The sequence below is a fragment of the Pyrus communis genome, chromosome 11 (genome assembly GCF_041283825.1).
Source record: "Pyrus communis isolate YQ-2024b chromosome 11, ASM4128382v1, whole genome shotgun sequence".
NCBI lineage: Eukaryota > Viridiplantae > Streptophyta > Magnoliopsida > Rosales > Rosaceae > Pyrus > Pyrus communis.
In genome coordinates, this window is record NC_142575.1 from 30,408,224 (window position 1) to 30,433,868 (window position 25,645).

At 36.0% G+C, this 25,645-nt stretch overlaps 2 protein-coding genes, 1 long non-coding RNA gene and 1 pseudogene across 3 annotated transcripts; 3 read left to right on the top strand and 1 right to left on the bottom strand.

The window, feature by feature from the left end:
• Positions 1-599: 599 nt before the first annotated feature.
• On the top strand, positions 600-1,989 carry LOC137743935 (uncharacterized). Its single transcript, XM_068483865.2, has 4 exons — positions 600-898; positions 1,086-1,243; positions 1,342-1,419; positions 1,656-1,989. Exons 1-4 carry the CDS (start codon positions 823-825, stop codon positions 1,788-1,790), a joined length of 447 nt encoding a protein of 148 aa, XP_068339966.2. The 5' UTR covers positions 600-822; the 3' UTR covers positions 1,791-1,989.
• A 215-nt stretch (positions 1,990-2,204) lies between these two features.
• On the top strand, positions 2,205-3,085 carry LOC148693266 (uncharacterized; annotated as a pseudogene).
• A 9,427-nt stretch (positions 3,086-12,512) lies between these two features.
• On the top strand, positions 12,513-18,126 carry LOC137741471 (calcium-transporting ATPase 12, plasma membrane-type). The gene is made up of 2 exons (XM_068481177.2): positions 12,513-12,887; positions 14,484-18,126. Exons 1-2 carry the CDS (start codon positions 12,613-12,615, stop codon positions 17,608-17,610), a joined length of 3,402 nt encoding a protein of 1,133 aa, XP_068337278.2. The 5' UTR covers positions 12,513-12,612; the 3' UTR covers positions 17,611-18,126.
• Positions 18,127-23,854: 5,728 nt separating this feature from the next.
• LOC148693267 (uncharacterized) lies at positions 23,855-25,492 on the bottom strand. Its single transcript, XR_015953392.1, has 2 exons — positions 25,222-25,492; positions 23,855-24,913 (listed from the first exon to the last, which is right to left on the bottom strand). It is a non-coding gene; the product is annotated as an uncharacterized LOC148693267 (long non-coding RNA).
• Between the last annotated feature and the right edge of the window lie 153 nt (positions 25,493-25,645).

Genomic DNA, 25,645 nt, shown 5'->3' on the forward strand with positions numbered 1-25,645 from the left:
GCCAACACAAACAACATTTAAGTCCTTGTAATTAACCAAATGACATGTCTTACAAAATTTTGTCAAACGGCATGCTACTGCTGAATACTTGGAGTCGCTAACAAAGACATAGTATAATAATGGTGTCTTTGAAATTCGATTGTTCGTTTTTTCGGTCACAAATGTCAAGAATGGTAATAAAAAGTACGTTGAAAATGAGCAAGTCATGTCCCTTTTGACTAAGAATTGTAGAAATTTTTCCGCTTTAGAAATTATGTTACTAATTTTTGCATTATAATATGAATAGACGATATAATTAATGTGTAATAAATTGAGAGTATAATATTGATAAAAATATGCGCTATAAAATTAATAATAAAATATTATATGACCGTGTGATAATTACTCTAAAAAACTCCTGAACTGGAGAATTAAGCTAAGTAATTGGAGAATTCTTACAATCAAAGTATTCAACCGTTGATTCAGGACTCTTGGCCTCACTTCTAGAAAATTTCCATGTTTTGACTGGAAAAAATGCCACACGCACTGTTTTTGACTATTTCAATTAAACCTTAAATTAAAAAAATTATTTAGCTTCTTTCTTTACCTACTTATAATGAGAATGTGACACAAACAATTCCAACACTCCAGGCCAGTTCCAAAGTACCATTCTTTGTGTTTTTTTTGGGTGAACAAGTACCATTCTTTGTTTCACATATAACAGTACAACTTTCTTAGCTGCCAAACAGAAAGTTAACTCATTTTTCTCTATATAACAATACAGCTTTCTCAGCTGCCAACAGGAAGTTAACTTATTTTTCTCTCAGCTTTTGATCCAAGAAAATGGCAGAGGCATTGACAGAAGGTCAGATTGCTGAGTTCCAGGAAGCCTTTTGCCTCATCGACAAGGATTCAGATGGTAAGTTCTTATCAGTTCACGTATAATCATTACTTTACATACGTTTCCATTAACCGATTCTTCTCGACCGGTGACGGGAGTTCCTTTAATCGCATACATCGATTCCTCTCGCGTTTATCTATCACGTGCTTTCGTGCTGCTCATGTCGATAAGTCGCTAGGGTTTTTGATCGAGTCTTTATTTGCAGGACTTATTAGCTTGGAAGAACTAGCTACAGTGATCCAGTCAATGGATCAACGTCCCACAAAAGAAGAAATTCAAGACATGATTAGTGAGATTGGTGGTGATGGAAGTGGGACCATAGATTTTGAAGAGTTCTTGAATATTATGTCAAGAAAGATGAAGGTAAATAAGCTCTATAATGTCAAATTTACTCAGCATATTTGTGTTAATTAAGCCTTTGAAACCAGTTGAGTTGATGAAGATTGTAATTAATCTTGTAGGAAAATGTTGCCGAGGAGCTCAAAGAAGCCTTCAAAGTATTTGACAGAGACCAAGATGGCTACATTTCAGCCTTTGAGGTAAACATAAAATTATAGTTGACTTTTAGTTGTATCCCGACTTTTAAAATCTCAACTGATGTGTCAAAATTGCATTTGTTCATGTTCGGATTTACATTAAACCTCATTTGTTTACAATCAGTGAGCAATTGTCATGTTATGTGTCACATCAGTTAGTATCACGAATTTGAGAGATAATGTACGGTGCAAGAAACACCACTCATATATCTACATACTTTTTTTTTCTTTTGTGATAGTTGAAACAAGTGATGATAAATTTGGGAGAAAGATTGAGCGACGAAGAGGCTGAACAAATGATCAGAGAAGCTGATTTGGATGGTGATGGTCTAGTTAGCTATGAAGAATTTGCAAGGATGATGCTGCTCTGTTGATCTTTTCCTTCTTTCTTAATCATGTTATTAGAAATAGAAAAATGGATTAAAACTAAATCATGTGTTTAATCTTTAAACCCGCTGATTAGGAAGCAATGCACATTGTGCAATTATGGTTGTAACACATGAGAGGTGCCATTTTACTTTTATTGTTCACAACATAATTTGCTTAGAATTTTTTAAAATTACATTTGCATTATTTGGTGTGCTTCTATCTGCACTGAACTTGGAATTTTTCTTAATTTAGATTAGCTCACATCATGAACAATGGGCTCGTTTGTAAGTTTGAAAGTGCTTTTAAAATGACTACAAACACTTTTAGGAAAAAAAGCACTTGAAATACTGTTAGTGTTTTTAAAATAAACAAAAGCGGTTTAAGTGATTTTTTAAGATTCACTTATATTTTTACTAAAAATTGATTCCAAAAATATTTTCATAAAAATCGTTTTCAGTTATTTTAAAATAACTTTCAATCGATCTAATATCATTTTTCACTTCTCACGTGCGGCCTCTGCAAAAAAAATTCACACGTGTCGGAATACAACAGTTTTGCGCCAAATCACTAACCTGTGCACGCGCCTCCTTTTCTTCTCCGAACCTAAAAATGGCGGCTTCCGAATCGAACCCTATCGACGAGCATTCAGCCGCCGCAACAACTATACGATTCGACAGCCCGGTACCATTACTCCGTGGACCGGTTCGGGCAGGGCCACCCGACGATCCGTCGTCCGGTCCGTACGTCCTGGCGTTTCGCGACCCAAAAGCTTGGGCGAACGCGTACAGAGCCTGCGAGTCCAAGATCGTCGAGCAGTGCGAGGCCGGTGCCAGGATCGCGTGCGCCATTAGCGCATCGGAAAAGTGTAAGCCCCCGTGGTGGGGAGCTCTGATTGGCCAGAAAGTCAGACTTGAAGCAGAGGGAACAGTGCGAGGAGAGACAAATGGAGGGGTGTTTGACGGCGGCGAATGAGAAGTGCGGCGGGTTCACGAAGGAGAAGTGCTTGAAACCCTTCAGAGAAGCGAGGATTGCAGGGGTGAATGTGAATCAGGCTGAGAGATTGGTCTGCTGGGGGACTCTGGCGGATCGGAGTACGTGGCTCAACTTGATTGGATTGGAAAAGTTGGGGGTTTTGGGTTCAGCGATGAATTATAGGGCTGGTGAATTGTTTGGTTCGGATAGTGAGGTTGATCGTGTTTTGGCGGTGGGAATTTGACATTGAAGGTGTGAGATTTGGAAAATGGAGGTGAAATTTGGTGCCTTTGTGATGAAATTGTTGCTGGTGAAGTGGGATTGTGCAAAAGGTATGTTTGGTTGAACTCTGCTTCTTTGATTTAACATGGAAAGAGTAGAAAAGATTCAATGCTGTGTGAGAGTTAAAAATGGGTGCTGGATAGCACCACCCTTCTGATTATTCGTTCTGTTAAGGAAATTTTGGTTGTGCAACCATGTGGTAAAGTTCGCCCTGAACTGCAGTTTTTGCTTTGCACGATATATTTAAACAGATCCATGAAAATGAAATTGAAACATATACATCTTGAACTGTATTCATTTTGTCTAGAGTGTGCAATTCTGCTATATATCTGACATAGGTTTGCTGCAATGCTATACGGCGAATGCATCTATCGTCATTACTTGCATGAATAGAGATACCAATTAGTAATGATTCACTATGACTTGTGCATGTGTAACTGAACAAGTTAATGGATGGCCTTGTGGGATTTAAATCCATCTTTCCCTTCTTTTGACTGCATCCTTACTTTAAAGAGAACTTTAACGAAAAGCTTTCGGTACTGTTCATTTTAATGAAAAACCACATTTTTACACTAAAAGTCAATCCTGGTACTATTCACCTTACCCTTTATTTTGTTCTTATCGCTAAAACTCAAAATTTTCAAGCCCTTTCCATTAGTTTTCCTTACTTTTTTAAATGGTGGAGCTTGAGTGCAAAATGTTCTTAGGGTGGTACTTCTGTTACAGGATGGCACTCGGGCCTCGGTGGGCTGAAAGAGCCCAATCTAAACCCTCATTTGAAGTACTAACTTTGACCTAGGTTGAACTTCAATACAAACCAAAAACTGTAGGCCCAAACATTCAACAGTTTAGGGCATCTTGTGCCTCATAACTGCATGTTCTAGGCGATATATGATTTTGGACTGTCCTTGTTAAGTCATTCACCATAGACTTTCTGCTTGTGTATGTTTTGTCTTTAACATAGCTATCTGAAAAGAATCGTTTTCTCTTGTAAATTAATTTATTTGCATAGACATTTTTTGGTTGATAAAGGCTTTACCTTTGATATAGGCAAATAGTTTCTTGAAAGCATCATTTTCGTTATAAAATAAATTAGCTACGTGGCATAAGTAGGATTTTAAACTTTAATTTATGCAGGAGAGTTATCTTCAAACAATTTTTTTTTTTTTTTTTTTAAATTAACTTTGCTATGTTTTACTTTTAGAAACTTATTTGGTTTTGGTGATGTTTGGCATTAAAAATTTATGAAGAACTTCTATGATCTTACATGCTTCACCAAAATGTACAAATACTTTGAAAAATATAATTTAGTCAACTTACAGCTTATCTAATCTGCTACTAGGTCATGTTGTTGTTTCCTTGCGTTTTTGCACCACTAGGTTTGGTGAAATTCGTCAAGCTATTTAGCTAGGAAATTTCTGCTTCATTAATGTGCTGACACAATATCAAACTGGATTTGTTATGGCCTCCGAAATAATAGAAAAACATGGCAGTTGAGTGTTCACACAAGTTCATACACGCAAAACTATGTGGAAACATGCTGTTGATATCTTATCTTGTGATCAAATTTGTATTAATCATATCTTGTCTTGTGATCAGTTTTGTAGTACAAAACTTGTCGTAATGATAGTTTATCTCGTGATCAAATATGTAGTAAAGGGAGTGCTATTTGCGCAACAATGAACTTTAATGGTGACCTGTAGCTCGAATTGCACTCCCCTTACAATATGCATATGATTAAAATCAACATCATAAGTTGTTCATGGAATAAAATACTTATAAAACTCTACATGTGCATTACAGGTCATTTTTAACCAATGAAATACTCAATGAGGACAGGTCTACTTGTGAGTATGATTGTGTTATAGTATTGGATGAGCTTCGTATGATTTTGGTTTCGGATAGGAATTTTTGTACTGGTTTAAGTTCTATTTAGTTGTTAGAATTTGATAGCAGTCATTTGAGTGAGAGAAATTATTTATATGTTTCTGATTATTCATTCTGTTAAGAAAAATTTGGTTTTGTAACTATGTGGTAAAGTTCACCTCGTACTGCAGTTTTCCCTTTGCACTACATATTTAAACAGATCCATGAAAATGATCGAAACATATGCATCTTCTACTGGATTCATTTTGTCTAGAGTGTCCAAATCTGCTATATATCTGACATAGGTTTGCTGCAATGCTAAAACTACGGCGAGTGCATCTATCGACTATCTTCGTCGCTTGCGTGAATAGAGATACCAATTAGTAGTGCTTCACTGTGACTTGTGCGTGTAGAACTGAACAGGTTAATGGATGGCCTTGTTGGATTTAAATCTATCTTTCCCATCTCTTGACTGCATCCTTACTTTAAATAATGGAGCTTGAATGCACAACGTTCTTAGGGCGTGGTACTGCATTCTGTTTACAAGGATGGCACTCGAGGCCCGTTGGGCCGAAAGAGCCCAGTTTAAACCCTCATTGAAGTACTAACCTTGACCTAGGTTGAACATCAATACAAACCAAAAACTTTAGGCCAAAGATTAAACAATTTAGGGCATCTTGTACCTCTTAATTGCATGTTTTAGGGGATATATGATTTTGGACTGTCCTTATGAAGTCATTCACCGTAGATTTTCTGCTTATGTATGTTTATCTTTAACATTCTAATAGCTATCTAAAAAGAATCTTTTTCTTTTGTAAATTAATTTATTTGTATAGACTTTTTTGTTGATAAAGGCTTTACCTTTTATATAAGCAAATAGTTTATTGAAAGCATCATTTTCATTTATAAAATAAATTAGCTACGTAGACGTTCGGCATAAGTAGGATTTTAAACTTTAATATATGCAGGATAGTTATCTTCAAACAATTATTTTGTTTTTAATATTAACTTAGCTATGTATTACTCTTAGAAACTTATTTGGTTTTGTTGATGTTTGGCATTAAAAATTTATGAAGAACTTCTTTGATCTTACATGCTTCACTAAATATATATATACACGTTTTCTGATCTGCTACTTGGCGTTGCGGTTTTTTCATTGCGTTTATGCACCACTAGGTTTGGTGGAAAAAAAATGGCAGTAGAGTTTAGGGAGTGTTATTTGCGCAACGGACGAACATCACTAGAGCTTTGACGGTGACCCGTAGCGCGAATTGCGCTCCCCTTAGAGTGCACGTATGATTAATTTCAATATCATAAGTTTTGCAAGGAATATTATACATATAAAACCCTACATTTTGCCTTGCAGGTCATTTTTAAACCAATGAAATACTCAACAAGGACAAGTCTGCACACCCGATTACCGTCACGAGAAGCCTTCGTTCTAACCGAAGCACACGGTTCAGCCGCAGCAAGGATCTAAAGTTAAAAAAAGAAGGCATTGAGGCACTGGAAATTGCAAGGAAGTTGCAAGGACAGCCTTTGTGGACTCCTGGTGTTAAATTAAGATCAACTTGGTTTTTGTCAATCTCGTGATGTATGAAGTTGGCCATTTTGTTTGACTGGTTTGTTGGTATTAGTCGGGAAAGGCACTTCCAACATTGACGAGTGGAAACCACCAGGAAATTGCTTTTGGCGTGCGATTTGTCCAAGCGGTGTTTTTTGTAAACTAGTACCGACTTTTTTTTAAAGGAATTTTTTTTGAACCAGCTGGAGAGAGTTTGAGGAAATTGTCGTTTGGAAACGGTTTCCGCACACTTATTTCATATATTTTTAAAGGAAATTGTCGTTTGTGTATATATATACACACACACATATAACCATGAGTGTCTAGAAGAGAGAAAATCAATGTTCGGAAATCATCTGTGTAATTATTGTCTTTCTGTTGTTATGCCTTTAGTTTTAGGGTTTGTTTGGGACTGCAACAGTAGGAAGCACTTTTGCTCATGGGTTAACTGCTTCTACTGCAAACATTTACAAGTGCGGTAAAAAAATTGAAGTGCGTTCTAAAAAAATTTGGAAGTGCTTTCTTAAGAAGCATATGAATGGTCACTTAGTACAATGATCTTTTGGTATTCTTTTTCATTTGTAAGTAAGGTGTTTTAAGTTTGATTCTCACCAAATGCGAGTTTGAATCACATTATTGCTAGCTCATTATGAGGTTAAGCCCATCCCCTCATCTTTAGTGTAAATAATATCGTTTGTTCAAGAAAAAAAAAAAAAACATCTGAATGCATTTTTTTTTTTTTTTTTTAAGAAAGCATTTTTATTATCCAAAACTATTTCTAGATTTATCTTTTAAACGCAGGTAGAAATACTTTTGATGTCAGAAAATACTTTTAACCCTTCAATTGGCCCGATAGAAAAGTTATTATATATGCTTTTGATGTCAAAAAGTACTTTTAACCCTTCTATTGGCACGATAGAAAAATTATTATATATGCTTTTGATGTCACAAAATTTTTAACCCTTCTATTGGCACGATAGAAAAGTTATTATATATGCTTTTGATGTCAGAAAACACTTTTAACCCTTCTATTAGCACAATAGAAAAGTTATTATATACTTTTTCAAAGGGCATTTTCTCTTTAATATGGCACGATAGAAAAGTTACAATATACTTTTTCAAACGGTATTTTCTCTTTAATTTTTTAGATGCTTCGAAGTTGCATATTTTCTTTTGAAAGGTCAATAACAACTATGTGAAAGTGAAAAACACCGCAAATAACGTTGTTTTGGTGCTACCACATAACCCGATGAACGTCCGAGCTAATCGTAATCTGCCGCCTTAGCAATATCACTTGAGAAGAAGATTCTTCTACTAGAACCAACATAAAAAATTGTAACAAAACATAAAAGAGTGAACTAAAAGAGTAAATTGTAGCAATAATCTCTCAACTTTAACTAAATTGGAGCAATAGTCCCTCAACTAAAAATCCATTATTATTGGTTTCTTAACTCATCAAAACATGTAACTATAATCATTTTCGTCAACTCCGTTAGTATTCTGTCAAAATGAGTTATGTTGGAATGACTATTGCTACAATTGGGATCATTGCTCCGATTGAGTTAAAGTTGATGAATTGTTTCTCCAATTGGATTAAAGTTAAGAGACCATTAATACAATTTTTCTTATTTTATTTTCCATATTTGCCCCTTTATTCACCCTCACATGCGTGGTACATGACTTATTTTGACGAAAGTTCCAACGGAGTTGATGAAAAGGATTATAGCTGCACGTTTTGATGAGTTGAGGGACCAATGGTAATTGATTTTTAGTTAAGGGACCATTACTCCAATTGGATTAAAGTTGATGGATCATTGTCACAATTTCCTCATATCAAAATGTGTGATAAATTAATTCTTTTATTCCAACAACAACAAAAAAAACTAATTCGTATATTTTATTGGATGGTTGTATTTTATGCATATTTCAAAACGTTAAAAAAAAATTAAAATAAATAAATGTCGTTTAATATTACGATCTAGTGATATTCTGCTTTACTTGTAGGTCTTAGATTCGATTCTAACCAAAGACGAATTTGAACCATATCATTATGACTAACCCAATGTAAGGTTTAGCCTACTTCCCCACGTTTAAGTATAGAAAATACCGTTTGTTAAAAAAAATAAAAAATAAAAAATAAAAAATAAGTATAGGTGAAACAAGTCCGGCTTGGCGGCAATTCTTTTCAAAAACCGTTGAACAAGCAAGGACGAAAATAAACGGACAGTTGTTGGTTACAACGGCTCCTCTAATTTGCCATTAGCTTAAACACTTCATATTTAATGTTGAACTTCAACCTTTCCCTCTCACCTTTTGGTGTCATACTTTCAAATATTTGAACAAAGTTGGCTACCACAGAAAATAAATCGGCAATGTTTGCTTTTGATTTCTGTTGATCAAACTTCAATGCATACTTGTGGGTCTCTCAGGTAGAGGCTTCAAACTTGAGTATCCCGCAAAGAGTAATGATAAGGAGATTAAATTTTGAAAACTAAAGGATATGGAAATTGATGATTGGTTTATTACTTAAGCGTTGATAAATGTGCTTATTTTTATTAGTGATGCATCATTTAGTTTGTAAATTTTGTCTCCAAATTTAGTTTCCCTAACATTACCCATCCGACAAATTCGAACATACCATTAGACTATGGAGTCTTGCTCTCCTAAAATTTTCATTTTGATGACTTTTGATAACCAAATGCATATTAATCACAACATTATATTAGTTTATATCTAGGGAAGTGTTATTGGCACTTCAAAAATTTCACTCTAAACTCCTCATAAGTGTATTTTTCTTTCTTAATACAGAAAGTTTGGAGTGTAGAATGAGATTTTTGGAATACTAATAACAATTCCCTATATCTAAATGCTTAAAATATGTGACAATTTCAGAGAAATTTTATTCAAACTCATCTATCTTTGTTCTACACCTAACTTATCATTTTTTATCTTTGTTCTACACCTAACTTATCATTTTTTATCTTGAAGTTCCGAGTGTGTCCAACAATTCTCTTTCAACTCTAAAATGAAAAGGAACAAAAAATAAAATTCTATCACCATAAATCTCCGGCCACCCCCCATCTCTCCAATTTCCAAACCCCTACCACCCCCAATTTCTACTCTTCCCCAATCCCCACTGCCACCTTCCCTATCACCAACAATGAAAACCCTAAGGTCTCATCCATCACGAACCCTCTCCCGATTTTTCCCTAGCTACACAAACTTCCACGCAGTAACTATCAACCAATTGAATCTAACTATGTTGGACTTGAGTGTACGAAATATGTGGAGAATCACAATTTTAGTAATATTATAATTTTTTTCAAAAGAAACATTGTCATGAATGTCTTTTGGGTCTTTTTAATGGTTGGTTTTTAGGGGGTAAGGTTCTCCAAATTTTCAAATTGTTGTGGGTGGTAGGGAAGATGGTGGTGGGGGGTTCGGGATGGGTAGACATTGGGGTGGTTGGGGTTTGGACAAATGTGGTGGTCAGAGTTGCCTATTGTTGAATTCTTTTTTTTTTTATTTTTTTTATTGGGTGTATAAACAGAATTATTGGGCACATTGGAAATTTCAAGATAAAAAATTATAAGTTGGGTGAAGAAAGAGAATAATGAATTATTTTGATCTGTTAAGTTGTCAAACATTTTAAGTATTTGGATCAAAACTAATATAATTTTGAAGTTAATATGCATTTGGTCCTCACAAGTTAAAATGAAAACCTTAAAAAGCCAGAATTGTTACACTATGAGCTAATTAGTAATGAATTCACCATCTTAAAAAATAGAGTGACAAATTTAAATCAATATTTTAACAAAAAGTTAGGTAGGACAAAAATTACGATGCAAATTTTGGCAATGTTTTCTTTCACTTTATGTTGAACAAAGTCTAAGACATGCTCTACTTAATATTACGATTAAGTGATATTCTTCTTTACTTGTAAATAAGAGATCTTAGGTTCGATTCTTTTCAAAAACAAATTTAAACCATATTATTACTAACTCATTATGAAACTTGGTCAACCTTTTCTTTTTTAGTATGAATAATATTATTTGGTTAAGACATGCATACTTGTAGATCCTCTGGCCAATAGGAGGCTCAAACTAAGAGGAGGCTGCAAATTTGACGTACTGACAAACCCGTACATTTCCCATTTTATGGGCCAAGTAATTAATAAGGTTGTCAGAAAAAAAAAACCCTACATCGAGGACCTTTTAAATATTCACAAAAAAAAAAAAAAAAAAATTAAAATTAATGCTGTTTGCCTTGCATTGTCTAAGGTGTCGCATTGATATTAGGCAGTTGATCACCGTTCGATTAATTTATAAAAGTTTAAAAATTAAGAAATGACGCTTAAATTTATTGAGATTGCAATTAGATAAATTTTATCTTTTACAATAAATTGTAAAAAACTTGTTAAATATTTGGATGAACACTTATTATATGTTTGTTCTCTATGTTTTGAATATATTTTAATACTTTATAATCTATATGTTATTCTTTTTGGCAATATATGTATCCCAATACAAAATATACATTTTTCATAAGAATGAGTAGACATTTATTTATATATTATAAAATAAATCTAATTAAAACTAGCATACGTCTATACGCATTGTGTGTTTGAATACTTTTTACTTTTGTTTTAAAAATTGGAGTGAGAGAGGGAAATATAGAACGTGGATGAGAGTGGGAGTTTTTTGTTTTTTTAAATTTTAGATATATCTTAACATCATCTAGATGATATTTCAATAAAAAAACAGTAAATTTGGATAAGTGAAATTACATTATTACCATTATTTTTTTGTGTGATAGAATGCTAAATAGTTTTTTCATCCTCTTTTGGTTGACAAAGAGAGCTCTATTAATCGGTAATTTAGATTAAAAAAACCACCTAGCTCCTCCTAGACGCATAGGCGCTAAATCACTGTTTGCCGCCCAACTAGCTCCTTTTAGAACCTTGAATATCAGCTTGTTTGTCTCAATTTGATTGTATTCATAACAATTCACAATCTAAACTGTTCTCGTGTGAAAAATATTAGGGTTTATATACTCCAACAAGCTTTCCAGTTGTTTCATTCTCTATTATTATTTGATAGATTTCTTTGAAAAAATCTTAGGCATTTCGTTTACATCGAGCTGGAAAACTTTGGTCGATAACTTTTAGTGTAGACCCTAAGTCATTGTTTAATAATTGTTTTTTCTCCAATTTCCCCCAAGACCAGACTAGCAGTTCTGTAATTTAAGCAGAATTGAGTGCTTTCCATCTCACAGGGCAATGACAAAAGAAGAATACCGACTCTAATGAGCATTCTTTTTTACATGTCAATTATAGTTTAACACGTACGTGCAAACTTATTTTTTTAAATGAATCGCTTTAGTATGTGTCAATTTGTGAAGGCAAGAAGGAATGACTTTGTAATGGCGGTCTAATCAGGTTATTTGTAATAAGACCTTTAGTGGAAAAAATATAGGTTCTATGAATTTTATGACTCATTCAAAATTGCTTTTAAAATAATGAAAACGTTTTTGGTGATATTTTTTTGGGTTTCAAAAGCAATTAAAAGTGATTCCTGCAAGAAATTCCAGTTATGTGTTTCTTGTAAAAAAGTATAAGAACCTTGTATTTTGATCACACTCGATCTCATAATGTTTCCACTCAATATAAAAACTTCTCAGGTCAAGTTACTTTACCAAAAGTTCATGTAAGAAACTAAGTAGTGTTCACTTTGCCTTTTATTGTTCAACAAAAATTTTGTTATCGACCAAATAGACGTGTGATTGCTGCTTATTGTGCCGACATGGACGTATATGCTTCCATCATATTGATAGCTACCTTTTTTAATGGGAAGTTTTAACAAAAAGTCAGCGGAATTGTTTAGTTTAACGAAAAATTACATTTTTACACTAAAAGTCAATCTTGATACTATTCATTTTACCCTTGATTTTGTCCTTATCGTTAAAACTTAAAATTTTCAAGTCATTTTCATTAGTTTTCCTTTTTTAATTTGTCTATAAAACAACTCACCATGCACATTAGAATGAACTCTTTTTCTATCTACTAGCTAGGTCTTCCTCCTCCTCCTCCTCCTCACTAACTACTAATCTCTCACTCTAAACTCTTAAGGCCTAAAAAAAAAAATATGGCAAGCAGCAGTGACTCGGCCTACCACTGCGGCAAATCGCTCCTCGACGACCTTGATACCGGCCTCCGAGCTAAGAGAAGGTGGCGGATGGCGTTTTTGGCATTACGTGTTGTCCACGTCATGCTTGAGCTTCCCAAAGAGATAGTATCCACGACAAAAAAATATGGAGACGATGAAACTGGTCGCTACAGTTTTGTGGCCGACGTTGATGATCATGAAGATGCTGGACTTGCAGAAATTGTGAGGGAAAAGAACTCGGCTGGTACACAAAGGTACTACTTTCAATTTTCAATTTTTAATTTGTATCCTTAAAAAATTTGCAATATATATCAAACATTAAAATTAATATTTTCACAAGAAGAACGATAAGTAAAACTAAGCTGAATTTTCAACACGCTTTTCCCTATTAACCTAAATATTAAACTTATTGAGTTGGTGGTTTATTATTGTTCGTGACATATTTACTTATCTAGAACAAAAAAGGAAAGAGAATCGTGTTTTCGTTTCAAATATTTTATTTTCAATCCAAGTCAGTTAACTGTGTAATCGCACTAATAAGAGAATCAAAAGTCATGTGAGCCTAATAAAAACTCAATAATCCTACTTCAGGATTTTGCAACAGTGAGACTTTTGTGGAAAGGGTTGTGAGTGTATAGGAAACCACACATTCTAAAATTGTCTTTCACTTGTTTGTAAGGTGATGATATCTATATACATATTTTTACTTTTTGTACATATTTTATTAATTTTTGTTTTTTTATCTTCTTTAATTTATCTGAACGGACATTCAATAATTGAGAAAACGTGTAAATGATAAAAAATAGCGTGTGGATAGCGTCATCATTTTTATATTACCGATGGTTTGAAATATCTACTCACACATAGAAATTGACAATTTCAACTCTTAGAACCATTAGTGTACCATCATACTTTTAATAAAGAATGGTAGAGGGGGGTAGTGGTACAACCATTATTGTTTAGTTTTCCTTCCATGGACCACCACAAGGAGAAATTTTTCCAAGTGACGGGAACACCATGACACGTGGTGTTCCCTCACACATTAGGATTTGACATCTTGAATATCTTTCAATTTTATATTTCAATAAATAAATAAAACTAAATTCTAATGTGTGAGGGAACACCACGTGTCATGGTGTTCCCGTCACTTGGAAAAATTTCTCCACCACAAGAGGGGAAATTTCCAGCACTTCACATCCCATTGCACGTAGTACAAGAAACCTTTTGATTTAGGGTGATTGACCTTGAATGATAGACCTTAGAAAAAGGCCCACCAAGCAAAAGTTTGGAGGGAGTAGTTTTCCATTTCACAAGAGAAATACAAATACAGTGCGAGAACAACGTTAATCGTGTACGCATCGGGTTCTATACTTGTATGGTGTTCAGGTCGTGTCATTCTTGTCGTGTCACAAATTGCAACATTTTACACGATTGACTGAATTTGGTTATAAAAATGAAATTTATCCCATTTCCTTCCTCATCTCTCACTTTTTTTTTTTATCTCTCTCTCTAAAGAAATTAATACAAAATATTTGAAGAAAGTTATGGTTACACCGTAAAATCAATTGATAATATAGGAAGTAATCCAACCTTTTATAAGCCTATGCAAGATCTCTTCTCTCATCAATGTGAGACTCATTCTCAACAATGTTAATGTTGTGTAATCGTAACCATTCAAATAAGAAGGGAGAAAAAAAATAAAAAGGGGAGGGAATTCTGCTCCTAAAAATACTGCAACATGCACATAAGAATGAAGTTTTTAATTTGTTGAACTAGGCTCACTTCTTGACTTTATTTACCTAAATGTGAACTCTTCAAAGTTCTAACTACTGACAAACTATGTTAAGCAGCCACGATTCGCCTTATGGTTATGGAAAAATGCTCCTCGACATCACCACCACCACCCTCACCAGAGCCAAGATGAGATGGCGCATGGCCTACGCAGCAATATATGCTGTTCGGGCAATGCTTTCGCTTCCCAGAGAGCTTCTAAACAAGGGAAACAACTACAAAAAGGACCCCGAGATCTTGGACTCTTATTCTTACACTGCACTGGACGTGAAACCAAGCACTTCCCACCAAGAAATCAATACTGAAGCGGATCGCCTTAGTTCCCTCCCCAACATTGAATTTGATCATGTAGGACTCGTACAAATGGTGAAGGATAAAGGCTTGGCTGCTCTAAAGGAGTCTGGAGGAGTTATCGGCGTCGCCACTTCTCTTGGGACAAACCCTAAAAATGGAATTCATGGAAATGCGTTAGAAGTCAACAAAAGGCGTGAAATCTTTGGTTCAAATACCTACCACAGGCAGCCTCCAAAAGGGTTGCTCTACTTTGTCCTCGACGCTTTAAAAGACACAACAATTCTGATCCTATGTGTCTGTGCGGCACTTTCTCTCGGATTTGGAATCAAAGAGCATGGAGCGGAGGAAGGCTGGTATGAGGGAGGGAGCATCTTTGTTGCTGTATTCATTGTCATTGTTGTCTCAGCTCTCAGTAACTTCAGACAAGAATTACAGTTCGACAAATTGTCTAAAATCAGTAGCAACATCAAAGTTGAGGTATTTAGAGACAGACAAAGAAAAGAAATCTCCATCTTTGATATTGTAGTTGGAGATGTTGTGGTTCTGAACATGGGAGATCAAATACCTGCAGACGGATTGTTCTTAGATGGGTATTCCTTACAAGTGGACGAGTCAAGCATGACGGGAGAGAGTGACCATGTTGAAATTGATTCCGCCGAGAACCCCTTCCTGTTCTCCGGTACAAAGGTGGTAGATGGCCATGCTCGAATGCTTGTCACATCAGTTGGGATGCACACTGCATGGGGAGAAATGATGGGCTCAATATCGCAGGACTCAAATGAACGAACACCATTACAAGCAAGGCTCGACAAACTAACCTCTTCTATTGGAAAGGTAGGCCTTGCAGTTGCCTTCCTAGTTCTTGTAGTCTTGTTGGTTCGTTACTTCACTGGTAACACAAAAGATGAGTATGGAAATGCGGAGTATAGTGGTAGCAACAAAGATATTGATAGTGTGTTGAGCGGAGTAGTTCGCATTGTTTCCGACGCAGTCACTATTGTGGTTGTGGCAATCCCGGAAGGTCTGCCCTTGGCCGTCACATTAACACTTGCTTACTCAATGAAAAGAATGATGAAAGATCAGGCTATGGTCAGAAAACTACAAGCTTGTGAGACGATGGGATCAGCAACCGTTATTTGTACTGACAAAACAGGAACTTTGACAAAAAATGAAATGGAAGTGACTAAATTTTGTCTTGGCCAAGAAGAAATTGAAAAAGATAATTCAATCACACCAAATGTTTGTGAATTATTTCATCAAGGAGTTGGCTTGAACACGACCGGAAGTGTTTACATACCTCCTTTAGGATCAAAACCTGAAATTTCTGGTAGTCCAACAGAGAAAGCAATTCTCTATTGGGCCGTTTCAGATTTGGGTATGGACATGGAAAAGTTGAAGCCTAGATATGACATTCTTCATGTTGAAACGTTTAACTCAGATAAGAAACGAAGCGGGGTTCTTATACAAAAGAAGGATGACAACACCATCCATGTGCACTGGAAAGGAGCTGCTGAGATGATAGTTGCAATGTGCTCAAGTTATTATGAAACCAACGGAACTATAAAGTCCTTGAATGAAGAAGGAAGGTCAAAAATTGAGAATATAATCCAAGCCATGGCAGCTAAAAGCCTCCGGTGCATTGCTTTTGCTCATACTCAAATTTCCGAAAAGGAAATTGAATATAGCGACGATAACAAGACCCACCCAAAGCTAAAAGAAGAAGGATTATTTTTGCTAGGGGTAGTTGGTCTCAAAGATCCATGCCGGGCAGGGGTCACCGATGCTGTGAGAATTTGCATGTCTGCAGGCGTGCAAATCAAAATGATTACTGGAGACAATGTTTTCACAGCTAAAGCTATAGCTACAGAATGTGGAATACTAAAGACTGAGGACGCAACAAATGGTGATCAAGTGATAGAAGGAGCAGAATTCCGAAACTACACACACGAAGAGAGAATGAAAAAGGTCAATCAAATTCGCGTGATGGCAAGATCTTCCCCTTTCGACAAGCTATTGATGGTGCAGTGTCTGAGGCAGAAAGGACATGTGGTTGCAGTCACAGGAGATGGCACAAATGATGCTCCTGCACTGAAAGAAGCTGATATAGGACTTTCCATGGGAATCCAAGGTACTGAGGTGGCAAAGGAAAGCTCAGACATTATCATCTTGGACGACAACTTCAATTCTGTGGTCACAGTTTTGAGGTGGGGGCGATGTGTTTATAACAATATACAGAAGTTCATCCAGTTTCAACTAACTGTTAACGTCGCAGCTCTAGTAATTAACTTTATCGCAGCAGTTTCAGCTGGCGATGTTCCCCTAACAGCAGTTCAATTGCTGTGGGTGAATCTCATCATGGACACACTAGGCGCTCTCGCCCTTGCTACTGAGCGGCCGACAGATGAGCTAATGCAGAAGAAGCCTGTAGGTCGAAGTGCACCGCTCATAACCAATATTATGTGGAGAAACCTTCTATGCCAAGCTCTATATCAAATAGCCATTCTCTTAACCTTGCAGTTCAGTGGCGATTCCATCTTCAATGTCACTGATGCGGTGAATGATACTATGATTTTCAACACATTCGTACTCTGTCAAATTTTCAACGAGTTCAACTCAAGGAGCATGGAGAAGCAGAATGTATTCAAAGGTATTCACAGGAACAAACTGTTTATGGGCATTGTGGGGACAACCATCGTTCTCCAATTTGTGATGGTGGAGTTCCTGAAAAAGTTTGCAGATACAGAGAGGTTGACTTTGTTGCAATGGGTAACTTGTATCGTAATTGCAGCTGTATCATGGCCAATCGGTTGGATTGTGAAGTCGATGCCAGTTCCAGATGAACCATTCTTCAAAACGATCAAGAAGTTACTCAGATTCAAAAGGAATGTGTAAGCATCTCGGGTTCAGACTCTAAGTCTTGGGTTTGGCTAGAGAATCAAGGTCAGGTTCCGGAGCTCTGGGACCAGGCCAAGAAGTCTGGTACCTGAGTTAAGAGCTCTAGGCGTGAACTTAGGGTCGAGGCCCAAACTAGAGCCCCAAGCTTTAGGTTTGGGACTCAACACTCAGGGTTCCAGTCCTAGATCCCTAGCTTGGAATTTGGGTCCTTAGTGGCGGGTCCAGGTTCGAGTTTTTGAGGCTCGGAGTTAATGCCTGGGGCTTGGAGTCCTAGACTTGAGTGAATTTGTAAATTTGGAATGCTCATCTCTAAACTATACAAGTGAACCAAAACAATGGAATGGTCATTCCCGAAGCATGCATGTACCCTAATGATCCAAACATTACCTAAGATGTGGATTATTATGGTGTAACATGATTAGTTCCAATATGAGATTCCATGTACTGAACTTGTAAGTGTGATATTTGAAGGAGATCTACAAGAGTGCATAGGCCGAATCTAATCAGCCATCAGTCATTTTCTAACTTACATAAGATTAATTCATTATTTGTAAAGCGTACGAGCAAGAGGTAGATTAGATAAGATCGGTCATACATGTACAATATACATTCAACAATAAGAAGGGAGCAACAGACATGATCGACTATGGCTAAAACAAAAGACTCGAGAAAGGATTTAGTATATGAATTCTAATCCCGACTTCTGCATAATTTCAATGAATAACACATGTAAAATCATCTGACAGTCACATTTCTTTTGATGATTGTAAGGGGTATTGAACATTGCCAAACCCTAATTATGATTTATGACTATTTAATTACAAAGACAAAAAATAACCAATTTGTGCACAAACATCAGCAAGTATGAACTGAGCTGGAGTAGTAATTGGAGATTACTTGCATAAACCAACTACTACTGGCGGATATGGCAACGAACCGTTTTGCAAGAGAGATTTGATCGTGTAACTGTTGTAATGTCTCTCCCTCTCTCTATCTTTCTCATCACCTGATGATTAAAGAGTTTTGGGGGGACATTACAACCGTTATGCCCAAGATTTTGCCCTTTCACCGCCTTCCCTCACTTTATTACCTGTGTCAACCATTTTACATTACAAGAATCGTATTCCATGAATATGATACCTATCCCAGTGCAACAATTTTTGACATGAATCAAAATCAAGCTTTCAAGAATCGTATTCGATGAATATGATACCTATCCCAGTGCAACAATTTCTGACATAAATCAAAATCAAGCTGCTTCCTTTAAGACAACGCATTTAACCATTTTCAACAAATTTTTAGAAAAAAAAAAAATCAATTACACACAGAAACTCCAGAAAATTCCAATTGAGAAGATGAATCATTCAACCTCATCACCTGTTACAATTAAGTAAACGAGTTTTTTTTTTATTTCTTTATTTTTTAACTTTGAAAAGAGGCACAATTGGTCACGATTATCCATCCCTTCTGAGTTCGAAGAAGCTACGGGGAATTTCACCTTACCCATAACCACAGTCAAGCAAACTCATAATTAAGCAAACTAGTTAAGGAACACCCTTTTAATTAAAAAAAAAAAAAAAAAGAACCCATCACCATCCTCTTAAAATCTAATTCTCTCATTTGAACTCACATGGAAAAAAGTTAAAATTTACTGATTTTTGAATCAGATTAATTACCAAACTGAACAATAAGAAAAGGAAAGGCAAAGGCAAAAACACAATAGTAAATTGTATGATTATGAATACTCACTGGCACTGCACAGTTACATGTTCGTTGTGAACTGCCAAGCATCCTTCTTCGATACAGTGGAGAGAGAGAGAAATAGATCAGGTGCGCCAAATAAACAGAAAGTATTTGCAGGATCCTTATGAAAGTGGAGAGATTTTTCTATTTGCCCGGAACATGAGGCGGAACATCACATGTTATTATACAATTACGAAGACATTTGAAAGAAATTTTTTTTGCACCAATTATATAATGACATGTAGTGTTCCGCCTTGTATTCTGGGCATACTGAAAAATTTCTCAATAAATTGAGTAATTCGAAGCACAAATAGAACTCAAAAGGTCAATAATGCCCCTTCTATTTCTGTTTGCGGGGTGTACGACTTATATACCAATGTCATAATACAAATGGTATACTTGAAAAAAAAAAAACTTCTAACAACTTGCATGTACCAAGCCGTGTTCGTAGTACACCGAAAATTTCTCCAATAATTGGATGTGATGTTACACACATCCCTAAAGATGTTAACTATCTGGAGAGATTTTTCAATTTGACCGGTACACGAGATGGTATACCATATGTCACTATACAAATTGTAGGATATGTATTGTAAAAAGTTAATAACTTAAAAAATAAATTTTTTCACCACTTCTATTAAAACACGTGATGTACCACTTGTGTTCCCGTCACATTTAAAAATTTCTCACTATCTTGGGCACAACCGTCCCTCCAATTGGCTGAACGTTGTCTCAACAAAAAGGCTGTCTCTTACTATATGTATTTCCCTATAGCCATCTTAGACTTGTTCTCTTAAGCCTCAACTTTTGGATCTACCCAAAAAGTAGAGGTGCAACTTAGGTTGGACCAATCCAAACCCGTCCATGTCCAACCTGACTTTAAACCCAAATAAGTGGGTTTTTTTTTAGTTATAACCCGTCCGAACCCAACTCAATTTCAACCCGTTCATTGATTGGGTTGAGTTGGGTTAATCATTTAATGCTCATACTACACCCAAGTGAGCCAAGTCCAAAAACCAATGCGTTTTCTAATATTTTTTTAATAAATTACCCTTTATAATTACTTAAGCTTTTAGGGAATAAGAGGCTTTGATTAGTCATCCCATATTTGTAGTCTCTAAATCCTAAAGTTTTGTAGTAGATGGATTTATGAAATTAAAGTTAGCTAACTTTGATACTACTTGGCTTAATTTTTTTAGGAATTCTTGGAAACTAAGGTCATCTCTAACCGAGGGCTGGCCAGAGTGTCACATCCCGGCCCGGGGCGAATCACTTCCCGGGCCCGCTCCACCACCGTAGCACGATATTGTCCGCTTTGGGCTTACCATTCCCTCACGGTTTTGTTTTTGGGAACTCACGAGCAACTTCCCAGTGGGTCACCCATCATGGGATTGCTCAAGCCTCCTTCTCGCTTAACTTCGGAGTTCCTACGGAACCCGAAGCCAGTGAGCTCCCAAAAGGCCTCGTGCTAGGAAGAGATGAGAATATGCATTTAAGGATCACTCCCCTGGGCGATGTGGGATGTCACAATCCACCCCCCTTAGGGGCCCGACGTCCTCGTCGGCACATCACGGCCAGGGTTAGGCTTTGATACCAAATTGTCACATCCCGGCCCGGGGCGGATCCCTTCCCGGGCCCGCTCCACCACCGTAGCACGATATTGTCCGCTTTGGGCTTACCATTCCCTCACGGTTTTGTTTTTAGGAACTCATGAGCAACTTCCCAGTGGGTCACCCATCATGGGATTGCTCTAGCCCCCTTCTCGCTTAACTTCGGAGTTCCTACGGAACCCGAAGCCAGTGAGCTCCCAAAAGGCCTCGTGCTAGGTAAGGATGAGAATATACATATAAGGATCACTCCCTTGGGCGATGTGGGATGTCACACAGAGGGCTTGTTTTAGCCTTGTCACAAATAACCGTCTCCAACCGAGGTCCAAACATAATTTATTATTTAAAAACTACAACTTACATTCAAATCCATCGGCTAAGTGACGTTAGCATGATGCAAATTTTGTAAAATAGAAGTTATATGAAAAAAAAATAGAATTTAAAAAAAAATATATGAAACAAATTTTGTGAAATAGAAGTTATAGGAAAAAATGGAATTTTAAAAAAAATATGAAACAAATTTTGTGAAATAGAAGTTACAGAAAAAAATAGAATTTAAAAAAAAAATATGAACCAAATTTTGTAAAATAGAAGTTATAGGAAAAAATAGAATTTAAAAAAATATATATGAAACAAATTTTGTGAAATAGAAGTTAGAGGAAAAAATGGAATTTAAAAAAAATATGAAATAAATTTTGTAAAATACAAGTTATAGGAAAAAAATAGAATTTAAAAAAAATATGAAACAAATTTTTGTAAAATAGAAGTTATAGAAAAAAAATAGAAGTTATAGAAAAAATTTTGTAAATAAAAAAAAATTAAATAAAACTGTGAAAAAAATTCAAAATTAACAACTAGCTGACGTCAGCTAACCGTTGGATTCAAAATTTTCTCACCTATTCATGTCGATTATAACTAACACTATTGCTCTTATTCCTGTCGGTTGTATCCGACAGTTTTAAGCAAAAATTTTGGCCAATTTGGGGCTGGCTGGAAAGGGCTACCCTTTTGGCCCTTTCAGGTTTCTTGGGGCCCACGAGCCCTCTGGCCTAGCCCTCGGTTGGAGACGGTTTTTGGACTATTTTTGGCCCTTTGGTCCTCTATTCCATTCAGTTGGAGATGGCCTAAGTTGTTAAAAGATTAAATTTTGAAAAGTTGGGCAACCCAAACCCAATCTATATAAATCCTAACCCAAATAAACCCAAGCCCAAATAAACCCGAATAAAACCCAACCGAAACCCGAACCCAAAATGTAAAAGTTGGGTTAGAATTTGGTTGACCTTCCAACTTGCCTGAATTGCACCCTACCAAAAAGAATCTCAAATCCCTAACCTCAATTTCTTTTTCCCCTCTTCTAGTCACCGCCATGTTCATCCACATCTCCTCCCATCCCCTCTCTACCATAAGCTTGGTTGCCTCCTATGCTTTTGCTTTCGGTTGATAGGAATAATCTGAAACTTATCTTCGCCACTCATTGTGAAAGCGATTTATCACTCATTCAGTGGAAGATGTGCAAAACTATTCCTTTGGTTTCGGTTTAGGTCTTCGTTCCGCCTCCTTCTATGTTATTGTTTACATGCATGCTTGTTGATTTCGCTGACGTCGGGATTTCGTTCTTGCTGGTCTCCAAGTGGTGAAAATGACATAAATATTTCATTTGGTCAGTTGTTTCGCTGCGTTATTTGGGGCTTGTCTGGATTTTGGTTTCTCCTCTTTGGGTTTATAAGGTTAGGTTTCGAATGAGCAGGATTTGAGATTTGCGTGGTTATGTAATCTTATACAACGACCTTTGTGGTGTAGTGGTAGCGGCGGTGCCCCTGGTGGCGTTTGGTCAGTACTTGGAGTTGCCACAGTGGTGCTGCTATGTGATGTTGATGGTAGTTGTCTGCTCAGACCTCCTTTTGTTTTAATTGAATTTTTGGGTTCATTAGGTCATGTTGTAGCCTTGTAGGTTATTATCTTTTGTATCTTTATGAAACCTTTATAATTGAATTTGTAGAATTGTGTTATATACTTTTTTTTTAATTGGAAAGTTACATATCAAATTCTTATCAATTAAAATTATTGGGCTCTTAGGTTGCCATCTCGGTAACATTTTCTTCTATTCTTCTATTCGGTTCGCGTTGACAAAAAAATAGTTCCGCACATAGAGTTCCGACAGTTCTATTTTCTGGATGGATCGTTTTCTTAATTTATTTAATGTTGTCGAGTTTTCATGTTAGTTTGCAGATCCTACGTCAAATTGGTGTAGATGGTAGATTTCAAGTTTCACATATATACAACACATCATTCAAATCGGGAGCAAGTTTTCACAAATGGACCTAGTTGGTGTTGAAAATTATATATTATAATATGAAATATTGTAATATATAATTTTAATATATTTCATATATAAGTTTAATAATTGAATGAAAAATATTATTAACCAATTTCTTAGAAATGTTATGTTGTTTAGGTGTATTCTCTTGATAAGTAATGTGTACTTATAGATGAAAAGTTACATCTCTTTAATAATTAGAAGTTGGATTGTATATAAACCCATGAAACCATTGGTATTAGATATAGAAAATTAGAGTTAATTCTTACTCTTGAGAAATAGGGTTTCCCCACTATGTTTCTCTCATGCTTCGTGTGTCAAATTCCAAGTCGTGTCTTGAGAGTACGGAATATATAAAGTTCGTCAGAGTCCGAAGATTGAAGTGCTTTGGCTTATAGAGATGGACGCATACCGAACTACAAGCACAAGAGTGGGGGCGAAATTCTATCTTTAGGACATTGCATTTATGCAAGCCTCAATCTTCAAGTTTGTCAGTTTTTCTAACTTTATCTCTAGTTGTTTATATTAATCTTGTATACTATTGATGTTGTTATTTTCTTTATGATTATTATCATTGGAATTCTTGTGTTATTTTCATATTTTCTAATATTGCTCCAACAGTTGGTTCAACTTAATTGGACAACTTCTTTAGTATTTATATTGTGGTAACTTACAAGGTATATATCTACCGTGAATTATATGTAAAATTGCCAAAAGAAAAAAAATGATCCTACGTTCTTTGTCTTCCTTGCAAATTAAGTAGTAAAGTTTATATCCTTCTTAAATAGGTGTAACTTCTTCTTTTTTTCAATATCACTAAATTTTCCGCATACGTACCGTTCTTTTTAGAAAGAAAAAAAAGATATAATACTTTAAGATTAATTAATACTGAAGGAGAGAAAAATTAAGCACCTAATCTTACGTGCATAGATAAAATTACAGCCCCAATAAACTGCAAACCCTACTATATTATTATGGTGGGTGTAGTTTTTGCGCTCCACCTTCTGCGAACATGGTAAATGAAGCATTGTGATCGAATAATGTTTAGACAATAGACACCACGTGGCAGTGTATTATTAGAAACATCACATGACGATCATACCATATAAGTTCTTCGAATAATGACTGCCAATCTGAAAAATTGCATAAAAACGAATAGGAACTTACAATGAACCTCATAATTCACAATAAACCTGATTTCCCAGATTCAATAGCAGAATTTCACAAGCACTTTATATCCAAAGAGACTTAATTAATTAATATACATGATGGAACAGTTGAAGCTTTATAATACTAGTGCAGCCATGCACAAACATTCAAGTGCTTTTCCCCCTTGTTAATGCATGCTTTTACAACAGATGTAACCACTAAATTGTTCTTTAACAAAACCAACATATTAAACAACATCTAAAAGGGATTAATGCAATCAAGGGCTTAATTTAAGCATAAGGGTTAAGGGATAAGATGGAATCTCAAAAGCACCAAACATTTTTGGATTGGAGAAATTCTGTCACTCAAAACCCTAACAGTAATATGAATATTACCCCAAGCAGCTAAGATTCCCCAGCATATACCCTTTTTAGATTCTCATTGGCCAAGTCATGGCTTTCTTTTGCAAAGTAAAGCCCTCCAACTGGATTAAATATGATAAATCATTAGAATTTGTATTAGCACCCTAAAAAAGTCAGCATGCACTTTTACTTTCTTTTCTTTTTTCACTAGTTAATGGTGCATAATGATCTTTTTTTTTTTTTTAAGTGCCAATAGCAACTCCAAACAATAAAATGTTAGAAGGCCTACTATCAGCTATGTTAATGCAACACGAAAACTGCTCACAGTCAAAGGAAAATGCTTGCTTAAAATCAAATCCACCACAAATTAAGTTAAACCAAAAATGAGGGGGAAAAGGACAGAGTAAGAGAAAAAACGATGAAACAGTACCATATGTTGCACACAAATGAAAGAAATTGTAGCAGAATAATGATTCCCCAAATGAGAAAATCACATAAAGAAGCTAGCCAGGTAGTGTAGGGCTAGAATTGTGATAGTGGAGAGTGTTCTTTTTCGTGATCCTCATCAACAGGTGAAGCTACCACATGATCTGATCTTTCCTTGACCAAGAGGGAAGTTTAGATCATGCTGGCAGCTTCAACTGCTACTGGTCCACGATATCCAAAGCAAAACCCTAATCCATAGGAGAGAAGGGGAAAGAGGGGGGTGGGGGGGGGGGGGTGTGGAGAAGAGAGAGAGAGAGATTTCCGTTTTTTCTTTAGCTGAAGGATATGTGTTTGGAGAAGAGGAGAAGAGGGTGGTATAAATAGAGGCCAAAGAATGCCTTCCTGACTCAGACTCCTCTGAGTTAGTC